The following is a 13,815-nucleotide window of genomic DNA, read 5'->3' as shown; positions in this document are numbered from 1 at the left end:
AATAAATAAATTAAAAAAAAAAAAAAAGAAACAGCACACAGTTGTACTTCTTCAGCCTTTGGGTTGAAATGCTTCCCTGGAAGGACTTCTTAAGTAATAGGGAAAAATCCTGAGGCCTGTGGCGGCTGAAGTTTTCCTTTTTTGGAGCTCCAGGATCTGAAAGTTCCTCAGCTTTTACCCTTCAGTTGTTGCAGTTGTGAATCTCAGGCCGGTCGTACCTATGTTAGCCAGACCTAGGGAAAGAAAACTGAACCTGCCTCTCCTTTGGATCTTTCCAGAAGCACACACCAGCTGTTGCATTGTACCTTATTCCTGAGTAGCTTCATCTCAGATGCCTTGACTTCAGGTCTCATTCTTCAGATAAGCAAGTTATCTAGGGAAGCAGACTTTCTCCTTAGTTCTCAGGTTATATTTGGGACTAATCATAGTTCCCATTGCACAGATGAGGAGGCTGAGAAATGGGGAGGATGTTACCGCCAGCTCCCTTGTATGCTCATAGAGGCCCACGTGCCACACCCCGTCCTCGACTGTTAACCGACAGGCCGGGTAAACAAGTTAAATGCCATTTAGGTGGTGCCTTATTCATTAGACCCTTGAGAAGTTTAGGAATAGGAGAACATTCTGTGATTACCTTTGTGTTTACAGGATTGGTTGCCCGTCTGATAACCTTGGCGAGGATGATCCTATTGGCTGGTTTGAGCTGGAGGAAGAGTGGGATGAAGCAGATGTCAAGTTGCAACAGTGCAGGGTTGCCAAGGTAAGTGTCAGTGAGGTGTGGCCTTCGCACACCTGCCCACTCCCCTCCTTTTGTACTGTAAGTGTTTATCAAGGGGTTATTTTGTGCCGGCCCTGTGCCAGCACTGGAACCCTGGAGGTGAATCAGACGTGATCATGACCCTCACGGAGCTCCGAGTCTAGTGGGAGACACAGATGTATGAGACAGTGTGATATGGGCTGATAAAGAGACACACAGGGGGCTGTTGCAGCCTAGAGGAACAACATTTACCCAGCCTGGAATTCACTAGGGAAGACTTCCCGGGAAAGTTGGTGCGATGCCAAGTGTTGAAAGTTGATTAAGCTGTCATCTTTAGCCAGGCTGAGAGGTGTGGAGAAGGGCCTTTCAGGCTGAGGGAGCAGTAAGTCCACGGGCCTAAATGCAAGAGAGATGTCTTTTTGTAGAAACAATGGTTATCTGGCTACTTAATTTTTTTTAACCTCCGTTGTGAATCTTAGTAAGAAGCTTCAAAAAGAGAAACAAGAACTATCTTTAGGGCTTGTACATAGTAGGTGCTCAGTAAATATTTGTGCAGCTGAGTAGTGGATTCTGAAAGGCCCTCAACAAAGGAGCTTTCACTATAATAAGCAGAGAGTGTGCATAGAGGTTGGGCTTTGCAAATGGTTTTAGCTTTGAGCAGACAAGGCTGTGTCCTGGGCTCCCAGCACATGGATTACAGGTAATTGGGGGCTTGGAGATGATCCCTTAGGGCAGTCATTGACTCTTTTCACCATATAGCTGTTGTCTGTTTCAAAATGACTGTGCCACAGAGCAGACGTCCTTCTCTTATTCATCCTGTCTCATCCTGTTTTTACCTTGAAGCCGGAATAGTGCCGTTTCTCTTATTGTGAACTTTCCCCAAACCTGACTTCAGCATTTGTATTGTCTCTTCCCTGTTTGTTGTAGATGCTGGGCTTATACTTTGTGTCTCCAGTGCTAGGCATAGTGGTACCTCATTAATTATTAAAGTCACAGGAAGACCTGCCCAGAAAGGCCTTTATCTCCCTTTCGTCAGTACCTGGGGCTTCTAAGTCCTTCTCCTCACCTCTGTCTTGTCCTTTTCCAGTATTTGATGGTGAAGTTCCTCTGCACCCGCCAGGAGTCGGCAGAGCGCCTGGGAGTACAAGGCTTGAGCATCAGTGGGTACCTCCGGCCCGCGAGGGCAGAAGCAGAGCAGAGCATCGTCCATACTCACTGCAGAAAGGGCGTGGAGGAGAGCGTCTGTGGGGCCACACTGCTCCTCAGGACCCTTCAGTTCATCCAGCAGCTCGCCCACGACCTGGTAGTGTTTCCTCAGTTGTTAGACCTCATTCCTTTGGGAAGAGTAACGACAGTGTTTGGGGAAAGGAACACCAACCAGTGAAACCTGGCCCTGCTGAAGCCATGCAGTACGAATGAGGACGGCAGGCATCATGCTGCTGTGATGACGTTGGGAGGCCAAGGGGAGTGAGGCGTTGGGCATTAATGGCATCAGTCAGTGGAAGACGAAGTGGCATGTGGCCACCATCGTGAGGTTTCCTGGGATACACCTACATGCAGATCTTAAAGAGCCCCAGCTTTGGTTGACAGGGAGACAAAGCACATTTGTGGAATTTATGTCTTCTTTAAGTCCTAGAATTATTCCTGAAGTGTAGGTGAATTCTCTTTGTTTACTAAAAGTACCAAAAATAGTAACAGGATTTTTTTTAATTGAAATATAGTTGACTTACAGTATTAGTTTCAGGTATACAACATAGTAACCCGATATTTTTATAGATTATACTCCATGCAAAGTTATTATAAAATATTGACTATATTCCCTGTATTGTACATTATATCCTTGTAACTTAAATTTTATTTTATACCTAGTAGTTTGTACCTCTTAATCTCCTTCACCTATTTTTCCCCTTCCCCACACTCCACTCCCCTCTGGTAACCACTAGTTTGTTCTCTGCAACTGTGAGTCTGTTTCTGCTTTGTTATATTTGTTTGTTTATTTCATTTTTTAGATTCCACATATAAGTGAAAACTTACAGTATTTGTCTTCTCTGTCTGACTTATTTCATTAGGTATAATACCCTCCAGGTCCATCCATGTTGTCACAAATGGCAAAATTTCATTCTACTTATGGCTGAGTAATATTCCATCATATACATATACCGTATCTTCTTTATCCATTCATTTGTTGATGAACACTTAGGTTGCTTCCATATCTTGGCTATTGTAAACAATGCTGCTGTGAACATTGTGTTTTTGATACTGACTTCTACAGTCACTAATGAAAACACAGTGACAGTCTACTCAAAGAAAGGTTCTTGCAGCCATCGCTGTAGAGGACATGGCTTATCACTCAGGAACCCAGTGGAGCCCTCTCACATGTGCTACGCAACAGTATCTACTCTTGACCTGCGTTCTGCTTCAGGGCATGTTCAGAGGCTGGTGACTCAATTTGTATATGGATTGTTTGGTCTTTGTTACCGGAGCTCTCCTATCACAGCAGAAAATAGCAAATGAGAGGGAGACGCTTAGGAGTAGCAGAAGCGATTACAGTAGAATTGATCTTTCAGCCTACATGCAGGGAAGGGTCAAAACATGCTGCAGGATGGTCCTGGACAATAATCATCACCAAGTAAAGATTCCCTTACGTTCCAGGTGTAGAATCTATGAAGTCAAGGAACTTTCATAGGGATGTGTGTGTATGTGTTATGTGTATATATATACATTCACGTACATACGTACACACACACACGTATTTTAGAAAGTTTCACACCAAAAACAGTTGTTCACGGACTTTTTAGTTTAAGAGTAAGCATCAGTTATGTTGGAATTTTACACATGCGGAGCCACCTTATCCCTTAACAGTGAGAAGTAAATGAGCCACTACAATATTTCTCTAAATACATGTTTCAATTTTATTTTTTCTGGTCTTTATTATTTTTTAGGTACAGCAGAAGGAAAGTGGCTTAAAATACAGATCTTTTCTGGACTTCGCGGGTCTTGATTTGCAGATCTTCTGGGATTTTTACAGTAAATTAAAGCAAAAGTAAGTCAGAATTTGTTACAAGGTGATAATCGGATATTGATAAGCACAACTGAAAACAGAGTTTTGCTGTTCTAAATGGACAATTTTTTTCTTCCAAGATTTTTTACTTCCTACTAGTTTATATTGCTCTGATTTGAAAGATTTGGTTATTGTTGAAAATAAACACCTTACATTTCTACAAAGTGCTTTATTAGGGCAGTGTTTTTGCAAGCATTTTGTCATTTATATTACAACTTTATAATGATAAGCAGGTCAAGTATTATAGTATTCTCATTATACTACTGAAGAAACAGAATCAGAGGTGTATTTCTTTGCCCAGAGTGGGCACAGTCAGACAGGGTCTGTGTTTTCAGTCACTACCCAGTCCATTGTTCTTTCCTTTCCACCTTTCTGCCTCTGGTTGGCATTCTTTTTACTGAGCCTGATGCCTAGCGGGGAGAGCCCTTTGTAGATAGTTGTTTGGCTTGGAGGGTAAAAGCAACTTGCATTTTTGCCCTCTGATGTTCTTTGTCTTTCTGTAGCCCAAGGGAAGAATGCATCTGTGCCCAAACCCTGCTTCTGCAGCTCCTCCAGAGCTGTTTCTCCGTGCTGCAAGGAGACGTGTCGGCCACCTCTGAGGACGCCAAGGCTCCAAGCATGAGCCGTAGGCGGGTAGAGGCCGCCAAGGAGCTCTACACACACCTGTGTGATGGTAGGGATTGGGGTTCTTCTTTACTGTGACCCTGAGCTCGTAGCCTGCAGGGCCTTTTGCTTTAGAGAACAGGGGGTCCTCTGACCATGCAAACCCAGGAAAGGGTTTACATCTTTGGAAAATGAGTTTCCATGATCCTCTTTTGAATCATTATTTGGAGTTCAGGATTTAGTCCCTCTTCAACGACTTCCTCCTGGTTTCTGATATACAGTTGTGTTATATTGAGAGTAATTGCTATCACACTCCAGTCTTTACTTCAGCTGAGACATGGGGATGAGGCTGATAGATTGAGGTGGGGGAGATGATAATATTAATTGAGAATAAAACACATGATCATCTGAAGTTATTTTTAAGGCTTCGCCAAGTTGTGTCTCAAAAGGACAGAAATAATGTAAAAACTGGTACACAGAGTCTTTATTTTTGTTAAACGTAAACAAATAAAAATATAATTTCTTTACATTGCCTAGCCTGTACAGAAGTATTTCTTTGCTCTGGTAGCGAGTGTATGGGCTACAGCCGGTACATATATTGTAAGTGAATAGGTGGGATATATTAAAGCCGATTATTCATTTTTACCAGTGGTGGATAGGGTGGATGGAGACTCTGCACCCATGGAAATATTGAAACAAGAAGTCAGGAATACCCTTCTTAATGGGGCTGCCGTCTTCTTTCCTGATCGACAGACCCGGCGGGACCATCTCTTCACCATGATGGTAATTATTTACGTTAAAAGTATGGATTCCATTCCAGAACTCTGTTGGGGTGAAACTTATTAGTCTTTGTTTTCTCTGAATATCCTCTCAGTTTCAGTTTCCCAAATGTGTATTTAATACTGTGTGCAAAGTTTTGTGTGGGACACAAGTATCTAAGGACATAGCGCTGTACTCAGGGTGGGGATGAGAGATAATCCTGACCTCTGTTTTAGAACCTGTTGAATCACAAAGGGAGAGTTTAGTCTCCTTCAGCTTTATGATATGCCTACAACCAAGTGTTCTTTTTAACATTTTAACCTTTTATTTAATATTTATTTTTATTTATGTATTTATTTTGGGTCTTAGTTGTGGCACATGGGATCTTTCATTGCGGCGCGTGGGCTGTTCGTGGTGGTGCGCGGGCTTCTGTCTAGTTGTGGTGCACAGGCTTCTCTCTGGTGGCGCATGGGCTCCAGAGTGTGTGGGCTCTGTAGCTGCGGCATGAGGGCTCTCTAGTTGTGGCGCGTGGGCTTAGTTGCTTGCAGCATGTGGGATCTTAGTTCCCTGACCAGGGATCAAACCTTAGTCCCCTGCATTGGCAGGAGGATTCTTAACCACTGGACCATCAGGGAAGTTCCAACATCTTAACTTTTTTTTTTTTAAATAAATTTATTTATTTATTTGTGGCTGCATTAGGTCTTCATTGCTGTACGTGGGCTTTCTTTAGTTGTGTTGAGTGGGGGCTACTCTTCCTTCTGCTGTGCAGGCTTCTCATTATGGTGGCTTCTCTTGTTATGGAGCACAGGCTCTAGGCACGCGGGCTTTAGTAGTTTCAGCACGTGGACTCAGTAGTTGTGGCGCTCGGGCTTAGTTGCTCCGCGGCATGTGGGATCTTCCGAGACCAGGGCTCAAACCCGAGTCCCCTGCACTGACAGGCAGATTCTTAACCACTGATCCACCAGGGAAGCCGCCATTTTAACTTTTTATTATGGGAAAATTGAACACAAAACTAGATTAAATAATACATATAATGAATCCCTCCAACCCCCCCAAGTGTACTCATCACCTAGATTCAATAATTATAAACTTAGGCTAATCTTGTTTCATCTGTAATATACTTCACCCACTCCCACCCCCCATTATTATTTCAGAGTAAATCCCTGACTTATTTTATTCATAAATATTTCAGTTTATATCTGTAAAGAAAATACAACCAAGTTTTAATCTTCCCACCCAAAATTATGATTTATCCTAGGAATGCAAGGATGGTTTAACATTAGAAAATCAGTCAATGAAATCAGAGAGGAAAAAAATCATATTGATAAATGCAGAAAAAATTTTAATAAGATTAACTTCTGATGATGGTTCAAACAACAAAACCCTTAGCAAACTTGATATAAAAGGGAAGTTCCTTAATCTCTTGGAGGGCATGTATCCAAAACCTACAATAAACAATGTACTGGTCTTTGGGACACTGACTCATCCCTTCCAAAGTGAGGTATAAAACAAGGATGCTTACTGTCACTGCTTCTCTTTGATATTATATTAGAAGGCCTAGCCAGTGCTGTAGGACACGGAAAAGAAATTTTAAAAATAACAATCAGAAAGAATAAAACAAATAATCATTATTTGTCGTTTAGACAAACAACTATTAGAAGTACTGAGAAGACTTTGATGAAGAAAACGAGATGCAGCATTTAAAAGGGCATATCTGTATGTAACAACTAATTAGTAAATGCAATAAAAGTGCCCTGTCGGATGCATAAAGCCCCATAGAAACAAAAAAGGGAATAAAAGAAGCATAAAATGTGATGCCAAATGACTGCAGTCTGTTTGGGGGCACTGCCACAAGGAAAAACTGACCCTATACGCAATAGGTGTTTAGAGGAGAATCTTGTTCAGGTTAAGTGATGGAGGATTTCCAAGAGGAGGGAGGATCTTTGGTTGTTTTCAGCTCTCTGCAAAATTTCCATATCAGCTTGAGGGATCAGGTTTCTTTCTTCTAGTTTTATTGAGATATATTGACATACATCATTGTATAAGTTTAAGGTGCACAGCATAATAATTTGACTTACATACATCGTGAAATGATTATCACAATAAATTGGATGAACATCCATCATCTCATATAAATTAAAGAAATCTCAAAGAAACAGAAAAAAAATTTTTCTCCTTGTGATGAGAACTCTTGGGATTTACTCTCTTGACCACTTTCATATATAACACGCAGCAGTGTTAATCACATTGATCATGTTGTACGTTACATCGCGAGTATTTAGCTTATAACTAGAAGTTTGTACCTTTTGACTGCCTTCATCCAGTTCCTCCGACCCCTGCCTCTTATCTCTTTTTCTATGAGTTTGTTTGTTTTTGAATTATAATTGACCTGCAGCACTACATTATTTCCTGTTATACAGCATAGTGATTCAATATTTCTGTACATTTCAAAATGATCACCACGATAAGTTTATTTCATGATATGTCACCATATGAAGATATTACATAGTTATTGACTATATTCCCCACACTGTACATTTCATACCTGCGACTCATTTAATCTGCAGCTGGAAGTTTGTACCTCTTAATTTCCCTCATCTATTTCTTCCCTCCTTCCATCCCTCTCCCCTCTGGGAACCACCTGTTTGTTCTTTGTATCTATGACTTTGTTCCTGTTTCGTTATGTTTGTTCATTTATTTTGTTTTTTAAATTCTACATATAAATGAAATCATACAATATTTGTCTTTCTCTGTGTGACTTATTTCACTTAGCATAATACCCTCTAGGTCCATCCATGTTGTCACAAGTGGTGAGATTTTATGGCTAATATTCATTCATCGTGTGTGTGTGTGTGTGTGTGTGTGTGTGTGTGTGTGTGTGTATCTCACATCTTCTTTATCCGTTCATCTGTTGATGGGCACTTAGGTTGCTTCCATATCTTGGCTATCGTAAATAATGCTGCAATGAATATGAGGGTGCATATATCTTTTCTAATTAGTGTTTTTGTTTTCTCTGGATAAACATCCAGGAGTGGAATTTGCTGGATCATATGGTAGTTCTGTTTTTAATTTTTTGAGCACCCTCAAAAGCCATTACTGTTTTCTATAAAGGCTGCACCAATTACATTCCCACCAACAGTGCATGAGGGGTTCCCTTTGGATCAGTTTTTACTTCGTGAGTTTTAACCTTTGACAGTATCAGCTGACTCTGAATTGTGGATGAATCTCTGTCCCACTTGTTTGCTGGAAGCATTTATCAGGCAGCTGAGCAAATGGTTTTTTTGTTAGCTCGTGTCCCACATGGAAAAATAGAGGACATGCGACCTCTTGAATGACATTGCTGTGTGTTAGTAAAGCAGCTCATTAACTTTTCCTTTGCCCATCTATCTGACAGCAGTGGTAAGGTCTATATTTTTTTTCGCTTCTCGTGCAGATGAATTGAACTGCTGTCATTTGTGACCATATCTTATCTCTCCCAGCCTCTTGTGCCAGGCAGGGCCCCGGGTCTTAAATCCTCTGGAAATCTCCCCCAGTGCCTTGCATAGCAATAGGTGTTCAACACATTTATTGAATTAAGAAAAAAAAAAGTGCCCCCAGAGTAATCCATAGCCTCATCAGGGGGTGTGATTCCTTTAACTGTCACCGTAGGCTGTTCGGACTTATACAGAGAAAGCTTAGATCCTGTTTAAAAAAAACAAAAGAAAGCTCACAAGAAAGGCGCTCTGTCTCTGTCCCCTCCTCTTGGGATGGCCTGCCCAGGGATGAAAATAGACATCTTTTGGAAGTCACCTTCCTAAACATTTGCATCAAGCTTTCCTGCGGGAAGGCTTGAAAATGTCAGCTTCAGCAATGAACAGAAGCAAACCTGCCGTCTCTTGGTTCTGCTCCCTCTTCGCGCTAGGCCATGTCTAAGTTGGGCCCGTGAGGTGGTCTGCTGACCCCGGCTTTCCCCATGTTTGGGATCAGTGGGCCGTGGCATTTTGTGCTGCTCTAGGGCTCTAGAATGTTGTGGAATAGATTTCCTGAATCCGCAGTGTCTTGTTTTCTAGAAGAATGTCACTGAGCAGGAACACAAGCAGTCCCTGCAGCTCACTTTCCGCTCACTCTGCACGTATTTTAGGTAAGTTTACAGTTCTTTTCAGTTGTCCAGTATTTCAGATCTTTGCAACGTTGTTTTCTTGAGCTCTCCCTTCCTTTCATGTGCTTTTGGAGTAACCAAGTACTTCCCTCACTCAGCCAGGTTTCTAGAGTGAGGTATCACTAGACTCAGAAGTGACCAAAATAGTGGTAGAATAATAGTCTTGTCAAGAATTTGCTCCAAGTCCCAGTCACTGTAAGACACTTTAGAGTTGAACCCATGGGGAATCTCCTTGAATGCTTCAGTTTCTACATGATTTTTGAAGACAAAAAAGAAGCTGAAGGAGTTTGGGGTCCAGTCCTCAAGTCTAAAAACCCAGATACCTTAAAGCCCAAGCCCAACTGCAGAGGCACAGAGTGGTAGTTTAGCAAAAATTGTGCTGAGAGGGGTGACGTGGAGACCATTACCTGCTTTGACTCCCAGAGAAGCTCATGGGCCTGTAGGTTGCATTATTAGAGGTATAGACTCTTGAAGGAGGGAGGGGACTAAAAGCCTGAGCAGCTGTCTGCAGGTGAGACTATACCTGGTACGGAGGCCAGATTTAGAGGACTGTATAAAATGTCTTCAGAATCGAGTATCAAGGATGATGAAAGAGGCTGGGGCTCATGTGAAGAAACTTTGAAGACACAGGGAATGTTTAGCCTGGATTGTCAGATTAGCAGTCATGAGATTAGGTTTATTTCCTGTTGGTGGCCAAGGTGATTTATTCATCATATTTATTCCCTGGAATCTTTTCTAAGGACTTGAAGATTTATGGGCCTGTGCTTACATAAGTACATGTGGACAGACAGTGGCACAGACCCAGCTGGGACCCTGGCCTTTTCCTGACCCAAACTCCTCACATCCCATAGAACTGACAGTGAAATCTTGCTAGGTTCTCTTTTGGAACCTTTTGAGATAGACAGCGTGAAAATCCCCTTCCTGAAACAAGGTGTCATGACTAATTTGTGTCCTTTCAGTGATAAGGATCCAGGCGGCCTTCTGCTGTTACCTGAGAAAGGCGACCTGGCCGACACGGACATCAGTGAAGTGCTGGCCGTCATGAGCACTCTGCTCTCTGTTGCTGCTCGAGAGGTAACTGATGCCGCTCTGTTTCCTTTGCCTCGTGCCTTTAGGAGACGGGGTAGGGCAGTTGTGGCTCCTTCCCCTTTAGCCCTCATTTACAGCATGATTGTAACTTTGCCTACGACTGTCACACACGAGCACAGAGGTTTCCCCGCCTGCCTTTGCTTCTAGTTAGCAGCTCCTGCAAAATGAGCGAGAGGTTGCTTCCCTGCCCCTTGGTAGTCAGCCAGCAATAAATACCTGAAAGTGCTCATTAAGACTCCCTTTGAAAAGGAGGAATGGGTATTTACTGAGTGCCCTTCTGGTGTCAGTCAGTGAGCCCAGCGCATAGTCATATATTTGTGGTGTGAATTCTGTGGAAAAAGCCTTTAACTTTTTTTAAAATTTAAGATTACTTAGCAAACCCACAGGCTAATCAAATCTGAAAAGATGGTCTCTTTTTTTCTGTGCTAATGATATTTTAAAGTTTTTTTCTTTTCTTTTTTTTTTTTAACATGAAGGATTTTGTTTCTCAAAATGTAGTCCATTTGTCACCTGGATCAGAATCGCCTGGTACATTGTGGCAAACATTTGGATTTCTCGGTCCCACCCCAAGCTACTGATTTAGAGTCTCTGGGGGTAGGGCTTAAAACTCTGCATTATATCAAGTACCCCCAGAGATTCTGAAGTAGCAAAGCCCTGTAGTAGGGGACCAAGCACTACCTCTCTGGATAAAATACAGGAACCAGGGAGGTAGAGGAGATGTGGGCAGAGTACAGACCACACCCTTGATGTGTTTAATGACGTGGCTGAACTTGGTGTCTTTAAATCTCTTATGTTTTTGTTAGTGCTTTGCTGTTTTCAGGTTGCTTCTGGAGCCATGATTTCGTTCATTCCCAGCTGCCTGCATTGATAGGCCACTCAGCACTTACCACCCCCCCCCATTTGCTCACAGGGACCTTAGAGAGCTTTCAGTGTGCTGGGTTGTCATTTGTAGTGTGCTAGGTCACACTGGACTGGCCACTATTTAGACCTAATATTAGTTTAAATTCAGGGTTATTTTTATTTTACTGTGATGCCTGTGTTCTTTAAGGTAATGTATTGACTTTATAAGCCTTAATTGTTTTTAATCAATGCTCTATTTTCTGCTGTCACATTAATGTTCTCTTTGGTTATTTTCTCCTTTCTGTCTTCTTTCCAGACCCATCTCTTGAGTCTCCCTTAAAAATCTTACTCCAGCCTACTGCCCATCAGTTTTTGCTCTGCCCTGGTTAGCCGTGTCTCATTCTCATCTGTTTTTATTTCTGCCATTTCCCACACTTTCCCTTTCTCCTGGAGCTCATCTAAATTCTGTGTTTCCCAGACTGCTGATTTAAGTTCTACGTTCCCATCATCAGTGCCCCTGGGCAGAAGACTCCAGTGCTCTCACTGGTTTTCGTGGGTGTTAATTCTGCCTCCTGCGTGAGTCGGTATGTGCTGGAGCCAGGACTAAAACCCAGGCTATTCGACTCTTAGTCTTGTCCCCTTTCCACTTGGTCAGGTGTGCTGTGAGTTGTACGTAGAGAAGTGAGATAGCATTTGTCCAAGAGAATTCCTCATAATCTTCACTATTTGGAGATCACGTGATTGTCTTTTCTTCCCTGTCACTTTCCTGTGATACAAAGGAAGTTAGAAACCTCACCAAACCTCCCAGGCCAGGGATCACTGCAGCCATTGAGATATTTCCTTGAATTATCTTTTTGAATAAGAAACATTTATGGTTGTACTAAAGAAGAAGAGTTAGATTTAAAAAAACTTTTTTTCAAGGTGGTCAGAAATGTACCTAGTCTGAAAAATTTCTCGCAAGTCTGTTAATTCAGTAGAGATCCACGAGAAGCCTGCTGCGTGCCGGGCCCTGTGCTAGGCATGGGGGTACAGTGCCAAAAGAGCACGGTCTTGAGAAGCAGGCAAACATGTGATCAGTCATAATACAGTAAGGGCCTAAAAGCGTAGGTCTTGTGGGTACAGAAGAGCACACCTGACCCCATCTGGTGGAAGAAGGCAGTAGAGCTTGGGAAGGGCTTTTTGGAGGAGGTGGTGCTGGAGCTCCTTGTGAGCCCACAAACGGAGTCTGATCAGGCATAGAGGAAGGGGTGTTCTTAATATAACAGCATATGTAAAAGGCCAGTGACAAGATGGGGAGGAGCAGGTATTTGAAGAGGAGAGTGCTAACGGCTAGGCTTCGAACATGTTGGGTTTATGGTTCTGGGAGGACTTTAGGTGACAGTGTCTGGTTGGACCCTCAGGAGCTGAGTCAGTGCTGGAAATGGAGATTTGCCGTCATTCACCAGCAGGTGATAGTTGAAGCCATGAATGTCAGTGTTCTCTCATCGCCTGTGGGCATCTGTGTAGAAAGGGCAGCCAGGAGAGTAAGAAGGAGAGGCAGGAAGAAAGTCAGGGGCCACAGAAGCTGAGGGAGGAGAGAGCTTCAAGTAGGACCGTGGCTGGCACAGCTCCCAGGGCTGGGGTTAAGTGGGGAGGCTTTGCTCTCTAGGTGGCAACTAATGCCTTTGAGGAATGGCTTCAACGAGTGGTGGGTGCAGGAGGGGTAGAGTGGCAGGGAGGGGAAAGGCAGGCACAGCAGGTGCAGGCAGCTTTTTCAGATGGAACACATGTACACAAATATATATATTGATGCACACTTTAAAGAAACAACTATCCATTTTAAGAAGTGGAACATTACCAGTATTTTTGCAGTCTGCCCCTCCTGCCCAGTGCCCTTCCATGGCTCACCTTCCTCCTTCCTCGTCAGAGGTAACCACCATTCTGAAATTTATATTCATCATTTCCTTGTGTTTCTTTCTACTTATCCCTACATAGCAGGCTTGTTTTCCCTGATTTTGGTCTTTAATGGAATCATGTGGCATTCAGTCTTCTGGGACAAGTTTTTTTCACCCAACAGCATTTTTGAGATTCATGCATGTTGATGTATGTGCTGCAGTTCTCCCCCTCCACCCCCAACCCACTGGTACACAATATTCCCCTTATGAATCTGCCATAATTTATTTATCCATTTTACTTTGGAGGGAAGGGAGAGTTGGGTTGTTTCCAGTTCGGGGCATTTACATGGAAGTAGTATATCTTGTGGTTTGTAGGTGCAAGAATTTATCCCTAGAGGTCATTTGACTCTTCAGAGAAACTGGAGAATAAAGATGATGGTTAGAGAGCTGTAGTGGGATAAAGAATTGTCTTTTAAAATGGGAGAGATTTGATTGAAGGCTCAGGGGAAGGAGCCAGAGAGAAAAGGAATTATTGAAGATGTGTGTGTGTGTGTGTGTGTGTGTGTGTGTGTGTGTGTGTGTGTGTGTGTGTGTGTGTGTGTGTGTGTGTGTGTGTGTGTGTGTGTGTGTGTGTGTGAGTGTGAGAGAGAGAGAGAGAGAAGATAACCGTGGGGTAAGGTTCCTAAGGGGTGGAAGG

At 42.8% G+C, this 13,815-nt stretch overlaps 1 protein-coding gene across 4 annotated transcripts in view; it reads left to right on the top strand.

The window, feature by feature from the left end:
- The window catches only part of ZZEF1 (zinc finger ZZ-type and EF-hand domain containing 1), a 113,364-nt gene that overhangs the window by 40,552 nt on the left and 58,997 nt on the right, over positions 1-13,815 (top strand). For 2 of the 4 annotated variants that reach the window (XM_059997257.1, XM_059997255.1), the window contains exons 12-18: positions 646-757; positions 1,842-2,057; positions 3,697-3,797; positions 4,319-4,488; positions 5,068-5,201; positions 9,230-9,297; positions 10,275-10,389. In XM_059997257.1, the coding sequence (XP_059853240.1) occupies positions 646-757; positions 1,842-2,057; positions 3,697-3,797; positions 4,319-4,488; positions 5,068-5,201; positions 9,230-9,297; positions 10,275-10,389 (916 nt within the window). Of the gene's footprint in view, positions 1-645; positions 758-1,841; positions 2,058-3,696; positions 3,798-4,318; positions 4,489-5,067; positions 5,202-9,226; positions 9,298-10,274; positions 10,390-13,815 lie in introns of all 4 variants that reach the window. The other 2 variants (XM_059997256.1, XM_059997254.1) reach the window with 1 other exon arrangement.

This window comes from Delphinus delphis, chromosome 19, assembly GCF_949987515.2.
Source record: "Delphinus delphis chromosome 19, mDelDel1.2, whole genome shotgun sequence".
NCBI lineage: Eukaryota > Metazoa > Chordata > Mammalia > Artiodactyla > Delphinidae > Delphinus > Delphinus delphis.
This window is presented reverse-complemented; position numbering and strand designations above follow the sequence as displayed.